Below are 16952 nucleotides of genomic sequence, written 5' to 3'. Positions count from 1 at the left end.
AAAATCCCGTCCCACTGATCCTGCTTTGCTCTCCAATGATCAAATAGTGACAGAAAATCTCCTCACGGATCCGCCCCATTTCCCCTCTCACTAGTGTTTGACCTAAGATCCCCTCCATTTCGGAGGGAAGTCGCTGCCCTGAGTCACAGCCCCAGAGGCTGAGGAAGTTAATCTATCCAGTGATCAACTCTCTCTCCTCCTACTCTATGGCTGGGTCATGGTGGGACATAGCCCAGCCCCTTGTGAAGTGACCCAGCCTCAGTTTACCCTGCCCCAGCTGTCAAACATCAGCCCCGCCCAACACCCATGGAAATTTCTGGCTCCACCCTCTACTCCCTTCCCTATTAAAGGGATACTGTCCCAGCCTCCCTGCTGCCCAGGGGAAAGGCAGGCTGGGAGATGGCCATGGGGGTGGGGGGTCATCACTTTCTAGTGCACAGACCACTGGACCGAGCCTCCGGTGACCAGGCTTCCCCTTCCTGCCGCCGCCCTGTGGGGTGAGTCACCTCTCCTGCCTCAGTTTCCCCCCTGTAAACTGGAGATAATGGTCCTGACCCTCCTTTGTGATGTGCTCTGAGATCTACAGATGAAAAGTGCTAGCTAAGATTATTAGTCAGCAGGTCCTCCGCTGTGACAGCTGGAGCCCTTCCCCTCCCTTCCCCCCCGGCCCTGGGGTGGACAATGGGGAGCGAGTGACCACGCCAGGCTGTCCCCTGTTGTGCACCTGGGAGGTAATTTGACTCATAAAGTGGCGGCCTGGCGAACACCCATCCCCCACGTCCTGGGCGAACACACCTATTGCTCCCCTGCCTTCGGGACCGGCCTGATTCTCGATTCTCAGTGAAGACGTTGTGTGACGTCGCAGCCTTCCGGCCCGAGTGTTTTCACTTTTCTCTGGCTTCTTGGCATGTTTGCTGTGAGCCCAACGGAAAGCGAAAGAGGAAATTGTCCCATCCGGGGTGTGTCTGAATCCTTCAGGCCACTGCACGCGGGAGGAGACAGAAGAAGCAGGGGAGTTTCGCTGCCATCTGCCCCCCAGTAAGTAGCACTGATGTTTCTTGCGTTTTTCTCTCTCCTGGCCTTTGCTCTGATTCCCTGCAAAGCCCCAGGGCTGGCGCGGGTGTCAAACCCACAAAGGGCCCTTCCCATGATCTCGTCTGCACAGCTCAGGGCTGGAAACTCTCCCCCCCGTGATCTCTGCCTGCAGCCCGCACGTTAGGATGATCTTTTAGACAGGCTGGAGCTTAGTAAACACACTTGTATGTCTGGGAACAGAGACTGAGCCCGAGCTGGGGCCCGTTTTGCTGCTAGGAGGTGGCAAGTCGCCAAATTTTGCGTCTCAGACGTGGCAACCGCCAGGGTGTGGAGGAAGCAAGCCCTGGCCCTTAAAGACAGGCATGCAACGCTCTGTGTGTGTGTGTAAGTGTAACAGGTCTCGAGTAGCAGCCGTGTTAGTCCGTCTTCGCAACAAGAACAGGAGGACGTGTGGCACCTTAGAGACGAACCAATTTATCTGAGCATCAGCTTTCGTGAGCTGCAGCTCACGTCATGGGATGCAGTCCTGTGAAGTGAGCTGTAGCTCACGAGAGCTGATGCTCAGATAAATTTGTTCGTCTCTAAGCTGCCACAAGTCCTCCTGTTCTTTTTGTAAGTGTAACAGTCACACATCCCCTCTCTAAGCTGTGTCAACCAGCTGTGGCTTCTGTGATTTCCTGGCTGGGGCTCCCCGGCCTGGCCCTCACACACGGCTCTGCGCCGGGCGCTCCGTGCCCTGCCTCCCCCAGCCAAAGCCTTGGGCTTGCACCACCCCCGGCAGCTACATCGCTGAACTTTCCTGGGGTGGACGGGGCAGGGCTGGATTGTTGGTCCCTGGATCCTGCCTCTCCTTCATCCTCTGGGCTGCGAATTGCAACCCCTAATTCCCCCCACAGAGGGTTTGATCGCCCTCTCTCAGGCCCTGATCTGCCCAATGGATCTGTGTCACGTTTGCTGAGTCCGTCGTATTTTCGAGAAGTTTTCTGACCTTTCACAGCTGACATCTATGACTGTCTGCCGGGCAGTCACCGTGCTTTGACGGACGGGGCGTAGCGCAATTTCTGAAATGCCTAGAACAGAGCCCTGAAGAAATGAGAGGGAAAAGCTCCGAGACGGGAAGTGATGCACGACACTGGGCTAGTTCTGAATTATCCAGAGGGGTTTATCTCCCCCGCTTCTCGTGTCCTCTCCAATGCTTCAACAAAAAGAGTGGGAGCCATCACCACCTTCATTTCCCTGGGCACAAGCATTGGATGAGAATACCGCGGGATGTACGTGTTTAAGGACCTAGCCCCCCAGTTCAATTTTATATCTAGGTACCCCCTTCCCTCACCCCCCCCAGGGAAAGGGTTCTGTAGTGGATGATGTCCATACAGATGGACCTTTTCCCATAGTTAATTCATTGCAATCGGTCCTACACAAAGATCTGATGTTACTGGGAGGCCATGTTTGTTCCAATCTTTACTTCAAAGCAGTTTTACAAAGAAACACGAGCTGTAGCTCACGAAAGCTTAGGCTCAAATAAATTGGTTAGTCTCTAAGGTGCCAGAAGTCCTCCTGTTCTTTTTGCTAGTAACGAGGTAGACTTTAACACTTACCGTGCGTTGTGCTAAGTGAATTCTTCACTTCGCAAGGGGGTTTAGCGGAGAATCCCTCCCCGTCGCTGTCTCTAGCAATGGCTTCCCCCCGAAATATCAACTAACAAGCAGAAAGGGGCAAACTCTGCTCTCCTTAGCACTGTTGCAAATCTGGAGTAACTGCCTGGGGTTCGACCATGATTCCGAATTTGGAGCTGTCTAAATGAGAACAGACTGTGGCCCCTCTTGTTTCATTTTTAGTTTTGATCTCCGGGCTCCAAGATTTTCAATAACATATTTGAAATTCTCCTAAATTTGGAACGACCGTCAATCAGGTGTGCACGGGAAATGTAAAAATACAGAAACTTCTGCTCAGTTGCGGGGTCCCAGGAACCAGTCTTTCAGTTAGGGTGTAATGAAACATGGATCGTGTGCATCAGCCAAATTGTTGCCAGACCACAAGATTGGAAGCAGTTCCCTGCAGGGTAGTGGTGGGCTTTTGCTGTTTTTCAGGTCGACTCGTGTCTGTAACCTAGCCCCTGGTATCACAGTGAGAGTTGCCCCCCCACACACACACAAAAACAATGTAAACGGTGCTCACCCTCCTTCCCCCCACCCCCCCACTCCCAGCAGGACTGTGTAAATTGGAGTCAATGGGTCCCAATCCCAGCTGGGGTCACTTGGCGTCGCTCTGACAGCAGAGCGGTGTTGAGTTCCTCCTGCTGGGGATCTGGCTGTATCGATCTGAGTAGCTCGTTGTCCCTTCCTGTCGAGCCCCCGCTGAGATGATCTCGTTCATCTTCCAGGTCGCAGGAGGAGCGGGCGCTGGGCGAAGCAGGAATTTGCCAGGCACGCGGCTCGTGCATTTCCCCATGCCTTAGATCATCACCGGAGAGCCAGCGTTAGGGACATCGGGTGAAGCCCAGCGGGCAGCTCAGCGTCATTGCGGCTGGAGAACCCGAATCCCTCTGGAACGTGTCCCATGAGCTGAGGCAACGCACTGCCAGGACCCGAGGGGTCTGGAAAGGCCGGGTGTGAGATCACAATGGGCTACACCAACGGGAAACCCCACAACCATGTTCAAGAGTTCACTGGGGACATGGATCTGGCCAGGTTATGCTCCCATCCCCAGCCGCTTAGCATGGAGACCCTGCAGAGTGTGCGGGATACTCTGGAGAGTCAGGGAGTGCTGGACGAGGACCTGAGAGCCGGCTTTGAGCGGGCCTGGAAGCAGTTCCCCCGGGAGCCCCCGTGTGTGCAGAACAACGCCCGGATGGTCATCCAGGGCGACGACACTGAGCTGACGTTCCTCTCTGGGAAGGGCAAGTGTAAGATCAGGATCTCTGACTACGGGGCCTGCTATGAGGTGAAAGAGCCAACGGCCCAGGTGTACCTGGCCAGGTTATGCTCCCGTCCACAGAAGCTGAGCACCAAGTCCCTGCAGGATGTGCGGGATGCGCTGGAGAAGTGGGAGTTGCTGGACGAGGACCTGAGAGCCGGCTTTGAGCGGGCCCTGGAGGAGTTCCCCCGGGAGCCCCGGTGTGTGCAGCACAATGCCCGGATGGTCATCCAGAGCGACGAGACTGAGCTGGTGTTTGTGTCGGGCCAGGGGGAATGTGAGATCACTGTGTCCGAAGGCGACAGGGAGCCCTGCTACGAGGTGAAGGAGCCCACAGTGGCGGTGTATCGGGAGAGGTTACGCACTCGCCCGCAAAGGCTGAGTGTGGGGAACCTGGAGAGAATCCGGGGCAGGCTGGAGTCCTGGGAGGTGACGACCAAGGAGCTGAGACGCTGCTTCGATCTGGTGCTGCGGGAATTCCCCAAGGAGCCCGAGTGTGTCCGGGACAACCCCAGGATGTGCGTCGCCTGGGAGGAGACAAAGCTGCGGCTGATCTCCGAAGATGGGGACTGCGAGGTCTCCGTGACCTGCTGTGACGGGAAACCCAGCTACAAGGTGAAGGTGAAGAGCTGGGCGATGTATCGGGAGAGGATGCGTCTCTCTGAACAGCCACACAGCACTGAGAACCTGGAGGGCGTGCGGCGGGAGGTGAGGGGTCTGGCGGGGACTCCCGAGAAGGTCAAGGAGGCCTTGAATGTGGCCGTTCGGGATTTCTCTGCTGAGCCGGGCTGCCTGCAGAAGAACGCCCGGCTCGTCATTGAGTGCGATGGGGGCGAGATGGTCTTTGTCTCTGGGAAAGGGGAGAATAAAGTGAACGTGTGCCTCATCGACGGGAAGGTCAGTTACAGCGTCAGCGCCACCATGTGGGTGACTGTCATTAAGAAGTGCCAGAAACTACTCTGCGAGCTCCCTGAAACTTTCCTGAAGTTCATCTTCCAAGTCTTAGGCCAACTCCTACCAAAGCTGGTAGTAGGGTTGTGAGGTGACTGACCTATACCCCACTCCCCTGCCAGAGCCAGGGAGAACCCAGGAGTCCTGGCTTCCAGCCCCCCCTGCTCTAACCCACCAGACCCCACTCCCCTCCTAGAGCTGGGGAGAGAACCCAGGAGTCCTGGCTCCCAGATTCCCTGTGACCAGGGTAGAGGGATCCTGGGACAGCGCACACCAAACATACATAGCATATAGGGTATAGAAACACAGCTCAATTGAAGCTGGAATTTGAATTCCTACAGGAATAGATTTACATATTATAAGGCCAGAATGAACCACCATTATCATCATCTTCTGTCTAATATCGGCCCTAGGACGTCCCTGAATTAATTCCTCTTTGGACTAGGGCAAGATCTCTTCGATCAACTTCCCAGCCCTGATTTTAAAATGGTCAGAGATGGAGGTGGCTAGAAACTGGAATATATAAATGAATTTCCTTTGCCTTAGCTAAGTGTATCCCTGTACCTTTAAACTGCTGTCGGTCAGCTAAGTCAGGAAGCTCTTAGGAAATCCACCTATCTGTATATTTCTTTCTCTAACTTCATAAGGTGCTAAAAAACTCACCAAAGATCAGCTGTCTGTGAGTGTGTCGACATGGGGAAATGGACCAGCATTGTTAGAGGGGAATAATTAGCAACGCCAGCATGATTCCCCATGTGGCCACTCTGTACCCCTTGACTGTGTGTAAAGCGGAGAAATTCTATAGAGCTATAATTCTCCTTTCAATTTCCCCCTGTAGAGAAGCTGTTTGACCCTAAATCTAAGTACCTATTTTCCTGTGGAGATCGATTTGTTTCTAGCCTGTAGGGCTATTTAACCTTTATTGTATTCAGCTATAACGCAAGGAACCTACAGGCCTGCCTCCTGTAAGACATTAGCTTAAGCAAGTTAGCAGAAGTCTAGTTAAGTAGGGCAGGACTGCGACCTTTCGTATAGAGAGAGGGCCTGATGGTTCCCTCTCAGTTTCAGGAACTAGCTAAAGAGTTGGTGACACGGGGCCAGAAAGGGTTAAGCGACTAGCAGGCTAAATGACCCAAATTCTACCTTGAAAGACATATGAGAAAAGTACGTACATGATCATTAGGGCTATTCCTTATAAATAGCTAACGAAGCCAGGTTAGATAGACGAGAGCTTTGAAATGTAGACTTATACTATTAGAGAACTGGAAGAAGATAGTGATTCTATTGGTCTGTGTTTCCCGATATCTTGTTAGAGATTAACAATGTAACCAGACAGTTCCTGTCTTACTATAGTCTGTTGATTCCGGGATCAAAAGGGGATATTAACGTTTAGATGGAACTTGGGTGCAATGTCATTATTGTCTCTATTTCTCTTTGAAGCCTGTAGTAAACTGTGAATGGCTGAATGGAGGATTACGTTACGCTGGTGAATGCAATCACCTTTGTATACGTAGGCAATAGGAGGTTTTCCTGCAAAGCCACACCGTAGATTACCAAGGAATAGCTGCTGTCAGGAGGCTGTCAGAGATCTACAAAAGAACTCTCGGGCCCCCGCCCTGTGATCTCAGATCTGCTTAAACTTGGTCAGGGAGAGCTGGAGTCGCAAGGCTGAGGTGTCCAGCTCCAGTCTGGATCACCCTGCTGGTTCTCGTGGAAGAACTTGAACAAACTCTGTATATGGACTGCCTAGTTGGACTATAACCCGATGAGCTGATTCTGGGGAGAACCTTTTTGCAACTCATCAGCCAAAATTCCTACTATGAACCTGCCCTAAGAACGCACCATATATCATACAGTCATATCTATATCTATAATGACCTTTTAACCACAATATGTTCTCTCTTTTCTTTTCTTAATAAACTTTAGTTTGGTTAATAAGAATTGGCTGTAAGCGCATATTTGGGTGAGATCTGAAATATTCATTGACGTGGTGGGTGATGTGTCCGATCCCTTGAGACTGGTAGACCTTCATATATGATGAACAAGATTTTTCAGTAATCCTCACCATATTCGACCTGGCTGTCTGGGTGGGAGCCTGTGATGGGGTGAACTTGCCCCACACTGGCGAGGAAGGGGTTAAGCCAGCACTCTTGGCAGCAGAAGCCACGCCCCCTCGCCCCTGCTGGGCATGCTCCGGCTGCGGCTGCAGTATAAAAGGGAGCAGCCCAGCCTCAGTCTGGGCTGACCGCCGAGGAGGAAGGGTGCGCCGTGCCGGCTCCAGCCCGGGAGCAGCCAGACCCCCAGACCGTGGGAGCAGGAGACACCAGGACCCAGACAGGTGCTCAGGTACCTGCGGACGCCCCAGGGAGATTGCAGTGGCTGGGAGCAGCCCCGCCCAAGGGGCCTGGAGGCTCCAAGGATGCCGAGTCTTCAACTGCAGGAGTCACGGTGGGAAGTAGCTGAGGGAGGAACTAGCCAGTGTCCCCGCAACTTCGGTGTGTTTCGGGCGGATTCCCCGTTGATTGGGCGGCAAACCTATTTGCCGCTATGGGGCCCTGGGCTGGGACCCAGTGGTGAGCTTAGCTTGGAAGAGCCCTTCCCACCACTTGACCTTTCAGCTCTACTGTTCGCTGCCGTCAACCCTGGGCATGGGGGAACCTGGCCCGTCGGACTCATTGGGCATGCCAGAGACAGGGCTGGGCCTTCGTCTCTTACCACCAGGGCCTCCAGGAAGGGTGTGAGTACGCAGGTCTAAGAGCTTATGCAAGGAATGGTGCCACATATCCCCGAAGCTGTCCTATTCCTAGCTTCATACGTGGCTTGGCGCTTGTCTGCCTTTATTCCTTGGTTTAATAAAGATCTCTAAGGCTGCACTTTGTCCTCAGTGTGCGAGTCCTTGTCATCCACCCCGAGGGTCCCTGCAAGATACTGAACTCATGGGTTTTAGTTCTGGGTAGTCTGCTTCTGGGACAAGAACCTTCTTATCTTCTGGTCACCTGGCCGTCGGTACAAATACTGTTGACTGTCACAAAGAAGGAGGCAACAGGTTGTATCCTGAGAGTTCATTGCACAGACAAGACTGGACGATTGCCGTGCTAACCCTCTTAGGAATGGCTGCTCTTTGAGCCAGCGAAAACAGGAGGATTCATAAAGAGGATTAACTGAGGCCACCGAAATCCACGCCAAATATTTTCACTCCCAATTGGAAACCCTACTTTTGCCCGTCTTTATGACTCCAATCCGCGTTTTCTATGTGTGTTTAAACTGCCCCGTGCCTTCTGTCTGGTCTTGCTTGGGGGCGATTCGTGGGAGGGGCACAAAGGGTCAAGAGACCCCAGCAGCCAGCCCGGGCGGGGAGAGGAAGGGGCGGGGCCAGAGCCTCTCATCTTCCAGCCACGCTGCCCCATGCTGCTGCCCCCCGCCCAGACTCAGCTTCTGGGGACAGGAGCCGACTCTGAGCATGCCGGGGAGGAGTCACATGGGGGGGCATGCGGGGAGGTCATGTGCCCCCCCCCTTTAGCTGGTGCCCCCCTTTGTGACCCTCTCATGAGTCACCCCCAACTCCAAAATGAAACCAAAGAAACATTTGTAAAACTGACCCCGTTTAGAGGGACTAGGTTCGGGTTTTCATTTTGAACCTGTGCCTTTGAGTTTGTTTCCCGTGAATTGCGTACTGTGGTCTGACGCCCCCGGGGCTTCGGCTCTGGGGTCTGTAGTTTCAAGCTCAAGCAAGCGAAAGTCACGTCTGCTACTGGCTTCAGAGGTGGAGTCTCTAGGGACGCACAAAGACCAAGGGGAGTGACCACACCGAGAGTCACAAGCGCCACGTCCAGGTTGGGGTACAACTTTTCTGAACGTTAGACTTACAGTTACGCTCACCCAAGCACCCAGAAGCACCCAGAAATCCTAGCGAGACCTATGCCCATGGTACACCTATCCTCCTCCTCCCATCCTTAGCGGCTGATGGCTGCCTTGCCAACGGACCATCAGTAGAGGGATGGTTCCTGCCGGAGTTTTCCCCTAGGGAACCCACTTTCCCAATCTGGGCACCTTATTTTATAATGTAATTCTGACTGCAGTTAGAACGTGGGTTAGAGCAATGTGACTGCCGGGTAGCTTGTAATCAAAATTAATCCTCCAGTTAATTTTTCGGCCATCCTGGGTCAGACCAAAGGTCCATCTAGCCCAGTGTCCGGTCTCCGACAGTGGCCAGTGCCAGGTGCCCCAGAGGGAATGAGCAGAACAGGTCATCGACAAGTGATCCATCCCCTGGCAAACAGAGACTAGGGACACCGTCCCTGCCCATCTTGGCATGTACCCATTGGTCCATCTTTTCCCCGTAATCTTATGGGCATCAGGTTATTCTTCGGTCACTTACTTATGTCAGCATTTCTTAGCTCTAAGCCTAAGGCCTAGAATGGCTAAGCTACAATTGTACAGACCTCAGCCTGTAGGCCTTGTGTTTCAGCCCTAATTACCTAGATACTTAATACATAATTATCCCTTTTGACCACTGATCAATCTTATACTTCTATCATCCTAAACTCAACTCTATTTAGCAAGCAATGAGTATATATGACATAGCATGTTAGTTCATCGTAACATCACACAATAAACGAAGGATAAATTGAACTAATTGGCTCCAGAATGGTGACTGCGCGCTGGCAAGGCGACGAACTGCATGGCACAAGGAGGAAGGAAATATGGAAAGGTGGAAGCACCCGGCTTGGGAGTATTCAAAGGGGCTGCTTAACAGGGCGAATTCTTGTTAGTTGCGCGGGTTGATACAGACACGGGAGAATGGCAAAGGAGGAAACTGAAACTGAAAAATCCTCCCATGGGAGAATCGCCTCTGAAAAAGAGCTCGGCAAGTTTGTCTCTTTCACCCTGATCCTAGTAGAATAAACTAACTCGCCCACCTTGTCTGGCTGAATCAGACGTATTTCTGGTACGCCACCGCCATCTCCTGGACATTGTCTGGAGCACCAGAGAAGCCAGAGAGCACCTCGTGACAAGTGTCCGATAGAAAGCAGAGGGCAGCGCGGCCCATCGGGGTATGACAAACCTGAAGTCTCCAAGGAGAACCTTCGAAGCTGCTGAGCTCAGAGTTGCGACCAGAACTCAGCTTCTTCTGTCCAGCCGAGGGTTACCAGGAATATGAAGCAGTGAGATTTCTTTTCAGAGGTTGCATTTCTCCTTCTTGTATATCAACTCTTTGAAAACTGCCTTGGCAGAGCTTAGCTTGCGCCACAGTGTGATCCCATGGGATTTCCAGAGCTTCATAGAGTTTCAGGCTGGTAGATCATCTACTCTGACCTCCTGTATAATACGGGCCCCTAAATTTTACCCAGATTCCCCTGTATTGAGCTCAAGAACTTGTGGTTGACAAATGTGTATCCTCCAGAAAGGCAACCGATCTGGATTGGAAGGTATCACTTCCCTTGATGTTAAAAATGTGTGCCTTATTTCTCCTTGGCATTTGTCTGGCTTTAACCTTCCAGCCGTGGGTTCTTAATCGGCCTTTCTTCACTATATTAAAGAAGCTTTTCATACTGGGTATTTTCTCCCTGTGAAGGTTACTGATACGTTAATCAAGTCGCCTCTTGATTTTCCTTTTGTGCTCAATTAAACCATGTGAGCTCCTCCGGTCCCTCATGGCAAGGCATTTTCTCCACCCCTTCTGTAAGCTGGCAGTGGGTAATAGAGATAAGATAGAGGTAGCTATCAGGCCATTATGTAATGTCCTGCAGGCCTAAGGCTTGAATCACAATTCACTTAGCACATCCGAGGCCTCGTTTAACAAGAACTGAACTGAGTAACCGTACACACCAGGTGTTCCAGGAAACCAAGGAGTCCGTGATGGGAGAAGGCGAAGAGAGGAACGAATCTCTTCGGGATTTCAGGGAAAGTTTCCAGGTTGTTGAGCGTAAGTGAAACCTATGTGTGCTAACCACAGCTGCACCATGGCAACTAATTAACCCAAATGCTAATGAGTAGGAGGTAGGTGGTCAATGAGCATATGGAAGTTAGGCTCTTTTAGACGGGCGGGCTACCCAGCCTGGGGGCAGTGGGAGGGAGTGGGGCAGGCTGATTTGGTCACTCATGCTCGGATCAACTTGTCCGCAGTCCCCGTGTGAGCTGGTGTCCCTAACACGAGCGCAGGAGGTTCCCGCGTGGGCTCCGTCTCCTCTGCTGGGCGGGCGTTTGTCTCGCCCATTCAGTGTGGAACGGGGCTAATCCGCGAACGGGGCGGGGCTGGTTTCTCGTGTGTCCTTGGGGTCCTCCATGGGATGGTAAAATCTCCACTGTACCCGACGTAGAAGTGAAGCCCCCTCCGATTACTGCACGGGAAATAAGCCCCAGTTCTTCCCGGGAGATCTCGCCTACGCCCCAGATCCGTTTCCTTTCACGAACGCCTGGGAGTTTGACCGCTGTAACTTTCAGGGGGCGGGGGGTTAACCTCTTTCCTTTGATCGCACACCCGGGGGGTTGAGGTGAGGGGCTGTGATCCTCATCCCCACCCTGCTGATTCCCCGCTCCTATATAGAGAAGTATACACTTCTCTTTCCTAATTTAAAACAAAATGATCACAATCATGGCATCGAGACAATTAACGCTGTACTCAACCTGCCTTTTAATTAACTTCAAGTCGTTCTGTGGTTACATTTCAGTTTTAAAACGTGGAATACAGTTACGTTAATTCAACATAGCCCCCGTCTTATCTTAGAATAGCTGTTATATTAGTTTCTTTCTGGGAGGGAGTTTGGGTGCAGGAGGGGGCTCCAGGCTGGGGCAGGAGGTTGGGGTGCAGGAGGGGGTGTAAGGTGCAGGCTCCGGCCGCTGGCACGTCTCTGCACGGGATGGGGACAGCGTGTCTCCGCGCACTGCCCGCGCCCGCAAGTGCTTCCCCCACAGCTCCCATTGGCCAGTTCGAGCAGCCGGCCGCTTCCGGGAGTGGCGTGGGGCCACGGCGTGCAGGCAGCCTGCCTGAGCCCTGCTAAGCCCCTGCGTTAACCCAGCCTTGGCTCTCCCTCGGAGCCAGGCCGTTACAACGCTGAGCAAAGTGGATTAAAGCCCGTTCGTTAGAGCTGGGCTGTGAAAGCTAACCGGCACGCTGCCGGATGTATAATTTTCACACACACACACACACCCCCCATGCTGGCGGGGAGTTCAGAGACACAACCCCTGGGTATAAAATGAGCAAGGTAGCTATCTCCTTAAGCTGTTAGAAGTCTAGGGTTTATGGTACACAGACCAGCAGGCTTAATTCCAGCCAGCAGGGGGCAGCGGGAAAACACAACGCAGTCAGTGAAGTCAGGGCTGGATTCTGATCTCAGTAACCCCGGTGTCAATCCGGAGTGACTCCAGTTCAGCACTCTTTCTAGTGGAGTGAAAGAAGAAATCCACCCACCCTTCTCCAGACAGACCCCACCCCCTTCCCCACCCTTCAGGGCCTTTCCCTCCCCCACATCCCTGGGTTATAACAATTCCAAAAAAAAGGCAAAGCAATCAGATCAGCACTCTGGTTACCAAGTGCCCCTTTAAGAAGCAAGGGGGAGGAGCTATTTAAAGGCAATGGCTAGTGGATTTAATGGATTTTTTTTGTCCTCCCGCAGCAATTATTTTCTCTCCCTCCCAGCTTCCAGAGCAGGGATTAGAGTGCCCGGGTGAGCCAGGCACCCAGCATGGCCAGCCCTGCGACCAGGGAGAGCTGGGCCCCAGCGCCCGCGGCCGCATTGCACAATTTGCCTTCGCAGCACTCGTAGGAGGTGCTGTAGGCGATGCCCGCCAAGGTCGAGGTGTCGTTGGTGTTGCATTTCCCCTTGTCAACGCAGTCCTTCTGAATGATCAGCTTGCGGCCGGCTGCGGGGAGAGCGCGAGAAAGAGGGAATGAAAAAGAGACAAATGGAGAGGGAGAGAAAATGAGGGCACGAGACAGAGAGAAGTGGGGAGGGCGGGGTGTTACCTGCACGGCCCCGGATGACAGCGCAGAGCTGCCCGTCCTGGCAGGTGACAGTGGTGGTGTGGCAGGGGATGTCAAACATGGTGAAGTCGCATTTCAGGCACTGCAGGGCCGCTCCTGGGAACAGAGAGAGAGAGGGTGAGACTAACCAGACCCACAGACCCTCCCGCAGCCGGGCAATAGAGGGCTGCGCCCCCAGGGGGTCCCTGCGGCCAGCTAGGCCTGCCCCAGCCCCATGACCGTGTCCCCTGGAGGGAGCCCCAGGGAATGAGTCAGGGAGCTGGGAAACAGGCAGGAAGGGTCTGGGGGAGAGGAGGAGTTGGGGGGCCTGGGGTTGAGGTGAGAGGAATAAGGGGCTGTGAGTCAGGTTAGGGGTGGGGTGGGGGGTGGGGGGATGGGGTGAGGCTGGGGGGCTGAGAAAAGCGGAATCAGGTCAGGGATGAGGGTGTGGGGAAATGGGGTGGGGTTTAGGGGATGGGGAGAGGCTGGGGGGACGGGGTGTGGGTCAGGGGCTGGGGCTGCAGGGAGGGGCTCAGGCCAGGAGCTGAAGGCATGGTGAGATGGGGATGGGCTGAGGGTGGGGGGAGACGGGGGGCGGGGTGGGGGCTCGGGGCACTAAGTGCGACTCTCCTCTGGGCGGAGAACCGGTGGAGAAAACTGGTGCATAGCTCAAAATATTTCCCCTGGGCTTTGAGCGAACTGGCAGCCGGTCAGGCAGCGTCAGCGCCCCCCCCCCCCGTTCCCCCCCCCCCCCGCCCTCTGCCTTTCCTGACAAGGGATAGCTGGCTGCTGGCTGATAAGCCTTGACAGCGAAAGCCTGGGGCTAATCATCAGAGGGGATCTGTAAACAGGGCACGTATTTAAGGCAGCAAAAATAACCCCGCTATTCCCAGCCTGCTACTCCACCTCCCTGCCCAGTCCCCATTAAAGCGCCGTCCGCCACCCCCCAAAGGCCCCCGTTACACCGCTTCCTTCATCCCCTGATAAAAAAAAACCCCTAGAAAACCCCCAGGAAATTCCAGTCTCAAAAACTTTGTTAAGAACTTCACTTGGTTAGGCAGGATTTCAGGGGGTGGGGGGTGGGGGAGCAGTATCTTGGGCAAGTTCACTGAACAGTGGCGCTTAATCTCCAAAAATTCCCTTACAAACAGGAGAGTTTAACTCCGCAAAGCTCAAGGGTGGGAAAAGCTGGAAAGGGCAGAGTTAAGGGGGCATTTCCCACATAAGTCTGATCCCCCCGGAGAGATGTCAATAGGAAGGGAGAACAACTGAGTATCTTAACCAGCTCACACAAGAATGGTGCTTGCCACAACCTGCACTCACATGACCCACTGGGATCCCTGAATGTGGTCTGTGAGCACCACTGAGCCAAGGGAGGGCAAAGTTAAGGGTATATTGGGAAGAATCACCTTAATTCTGGCTGCTTCTTGTCCAATGGTCTGAGTTTGGGGAATTAAACTCTTGCAGTCAGGAAGGAGGATGGAGCTTTTAAATCCTCCTTAGTGAAGTGGCCTGGCGTGGCAGCAAGTTACACTCAAAAGGGGGATCTCTTGAGGAAGGAGGGAAAGGAGAAATACACCACAAGGGGAGACGGGGCAATGATCCCCCAGGTTTCGCAGCTTACCGATCCCGGCACAGGTCAGAGCGGCCAGACACAGGAGGAGAATTTTGCCCATGGTTGTCTCCTGGCGAGGCGGACGGCGGAGTGGGTTAGCGAGGCCGGCGGGAGCGTCCCGGGGCTCGGGGGCTGGCGGCTGAGTCTGCGTCTGGCTGCGTGCAATCTGTCTGCCCCACACAGCTGGGGCGGGCGGGGCTGGGAGCCGTAGAGCAAACGCCGGGGCCCTGACGGGCGCAGCTTACAACACACGGACGTGTGAAGCTGGCCCAGAGCCAGGGGCTGGGTGGAGACGTATTCGCAGAGATAAACGACAGGCGTGCTCACAATCGCACACACTCCCATCCCTTTCACTCGCACACTCACACTCACACCCACACCCCCCCGACAGACAGACGCAGGGTGTAAAGACAGCCGTAGGTAAAACACCCCCCCCCCGTAGCTAACACACACACCAAACACACACGCACGGCAGATCTTTGTCCCTCCCGGTCACACCCCCGCCGAGATGATCTCGTTCCTCCCCCAGGTCCCACGAGGAGCAGGCGTTGGGCGAAGCGGGAATTTCCCACCTGCCGCGGCTTGGGCGGGAGACCCCCCCCTTTGGCTCCTCGCCAGAGAGCCAGGGTCGGGGACTTCGGGTGTAACACGGCCGGCGGCTCGGCGTCCCGAGTCCCTCCCCGGGCAGGCCGGGGTCCCTAACACGAGCGCAGGAGGTTCCCGCGTGGGCTCCGTCTCCTCTGCTGGGCGGGCGTTTGTGGGGTTTGTCTCGCCCATACAGTGTGGAACGGGGCTAATCCGCGAACGGGGCGGGGCTGGTTTCTCGTGTGTCCTTGGGGTCCTCCATGGGATGGTAAAATCTCCACTGTACCCGACGTGGAAGTGAAGCCCCCTCCGATTACTGCACGGGAAATAAACCCCAGTTCTTCCCGGGAGATCTCGCCTACGCCCCAGATCCGTTTCCTTCACGAACGCCTGGGAGTTTGACCGCTGTAACTTTCAGTGTGGGGGGTTAACCTCTTTCCTTTGATCGCACACCCGGGGGGTTGAGGTGAGGGGCTGTGATCCTCATCCCCACCCTGCTGATTCCCCACTCCTAACGCAGGGAAGGCAGCCGGCCGGCTACTGCTAAGTGCCACCTGGGCGGACAGTCTGCATTTCCGAGGGATGCATTTTGCCCCACTCGGCGTTGGGGCAGGACCCACGATCCCACCCGGCGCCTTGAGCTCTGCATTCGCCGTGTTTTCCGTCCGTGAATAGTCATACCCGTATAACCCCGAATGTGGGCCACTTCGACCAGTGGAAAGGGGACGCATGCCCTTCGGTACTGATACAGCTGCGGCCAGCGTGGTGATTTGATCGTACCAGGCTCGTTAACGCGATGCGACTTCCTAGGGAACCTCGTGGGCCACTTACTTCTCCGTGGGCCGGGGGCGGTGTAGCCGGGTCGGCCCCAGGATCTCCCAGACACAAGGCGGGCGAGCGAGTATCTTTTATGGGACCCACCTTGTCTCTAGCTTCTTCTCTGGGAGCCTGTGAACTTGCCCCGCTCTGGCCAGGAAGGGGTTAAGCCAGCCCGCCTGGCAGCGGAAGCCACGCCCCCCGGCCCCTGCTGGGCATGCTCCAACTGCCAGCCGCAGTATAAAAGGGGGCGGCCCTGCCTCAGTCTGGGCTGAGCGCCGGGGAGGCAGGACCCCCCGCGCCGGCTCCAGCCCTGGAGCAGCCCGGACCCCCGAGCGCGGGAGCCGGCGGCCCCGAGACCCCGAGGCCTCCAGGCGGCAGCCTTGGGGGCTACGGTAGGAAGTCGCCCGGGGGACCGGTTGCCGAACCGGATCTCGGGCTGGCGTGTGTCGGCCGGCTCCCCGCTGACTCCATGCCGCGCGCGCTCGCCATTGCCAGGGCCCCGGCTGGGACCCGGTGGAGAGGCAGGGCCCGGGCCCCCCCCGGCCGCCCTCGGCAGCTGGCAGCTCATCCCCGACTCCTCGAGGCAGGCAGACGTAACCGTGGATCCGCGACGCCCTTGCCCCACCCCATGGGGGGGGGACGGGGCGTCCTTGCCCCGCGACATAGAAAACCATCCGGTCGGGCTCAGGTTGGTCCAAGCCAACCTTGAGGAAACACGGGGAAACATCGAAAACCATCGCTTAAACCTGGGCCCGGGTGGAGAAACACCCCCCCACACCTGGCCCCCCAGCGGGCGCAAATTCAGAAAAAGGGCAACTTCTAGTCCACTGGGAGCTCGTTCATGTGTCCCAAGCCTCCTGGGGGCCCCGAAGCCAGGGAGCCCAGCCCGAGAGCAGTAGACGTTCTCAGAAACGCAGAGGCTTGACTTGACTCTGGTCCGTTAAAGGCTCAGGGGCAGAGTTTTAAAGCTATTAAACCCAAGAGATGCCGAGGGGGGGATTTTTCAAAAGCGTCCAGGCGCCCGATCCCCATAGAAATCAGAGTTAGGGGGATCGGGAACCTGGCACC

The 16952-nt window shown here is 55.1% G+C and overlaps 2 protein-coding genes across 3 annotated transcripts; one reads left to right on the top strand and one right to left on the bottom strand.

The window, feature by feature from the left end:
• Positions 1-876: 876 nt before the first annotated feature.
• Positions 877-6855, top strand: LOC144929358 (uncharacterized). 2 transcript variants are annotated; one of them, XM_078848678.1, is made up of 3 exons: positions 877-1038; positions 3419-4848; positions 6343-6852. In XM_078848678.1, the coding sequence occupies exons 2-3, from the start codon at positions 3658-3660 to the stop codon at positions 6421-6423; spliced, it is 1272 nt and encodes a 423-aa protein (XP_078704804.1). In that variant the 5' UTR covers positions 877-1038; positions 3419-3657; the 3' UTR covers positions 6424-6852. The 2 variants fall into 2 exon arrangements, with proteins under 2 accessions (XP_078704804.1, XP_078704803.1); XM_078848677.1 differs by having other exon boundaries at positions 3419-6855.
• Positions 6856-11512: 4657 nt separating this feature from the next.
• LOC144929359 (sperm acrosome membrane-associated protein 4-like) lies at positions 11513-14724 on the bottom strand. The gene is made up of 3 exons (XM_078848679.1): positions 14490-14724; positions 12869-12982; positions 11513-12765 (listed from the first exon to the last, which is right to left on the bottom strand). The coding sequence occupies exons 1-3, from the start codon at positions 14539-14541 to the stop codon at positions 12557-12559; spliced, it is 375 nt and encodes a 124-aa protein (XP_078704805.1). The 5' UTR covers positions 14542-14724; the 3' UTR covers positions 11513-12556.
• Between the last annotated feature and the right edge of the window lie 2228 nt (positions 14725-16952).

The sequence above is a fragment of the Lepidochelys kempii genome, chromosome 14 (assembly GCF_965140285.1).
Source record: "Lepidochelys kempii isolate rLepKem1 chromosome 14, rLepKem1.hap1, whole genome shotgun sequence".
Lineage (NCBI taxonomy): Eukaryota > Metazoa > Chordata > Testudines > Cheloniidae > Lepidochelys > Lepidochelys kempii.
Note: the sequence above shows the minus strand (reverse complement) of the source record. Positions and strands in the feature narration are given on the sequence as shown.

Excerpts from the sequence above, each read along its gene's own strand:
- LOC144929359 (XM_078848679.1), bottom strand. The coding sequence starts at position 14,541 with ATGGGCAAAATTCTCCTCCTGTGTCTGGCCGCTCTGACCTGTGCCGGG. Across the intron at positions 12,983-14,489 it reads TCTGACCTGTGCCGGGATCG|GAGCGGCCCTGCAGTGCCTG; the intron begins GTAAGCTGCGAA and ends CTCTGTTCCCAG. Across the intron at positions 12,766-12,868 it reads TGTCATCCGGGGCCGTGCAG|CCGGCCGCAAGCTGATCATT; the intron begins GTAACACCCCGC and ends CTCTCCCCGCAG.
- LOC144929358 (XM_078848677.1), top strand. The coding sequence starts at position 3,658 with ATGGGCTACACCAACGGGAAACCCCACAACCATGTTCAAGAGTTCACT.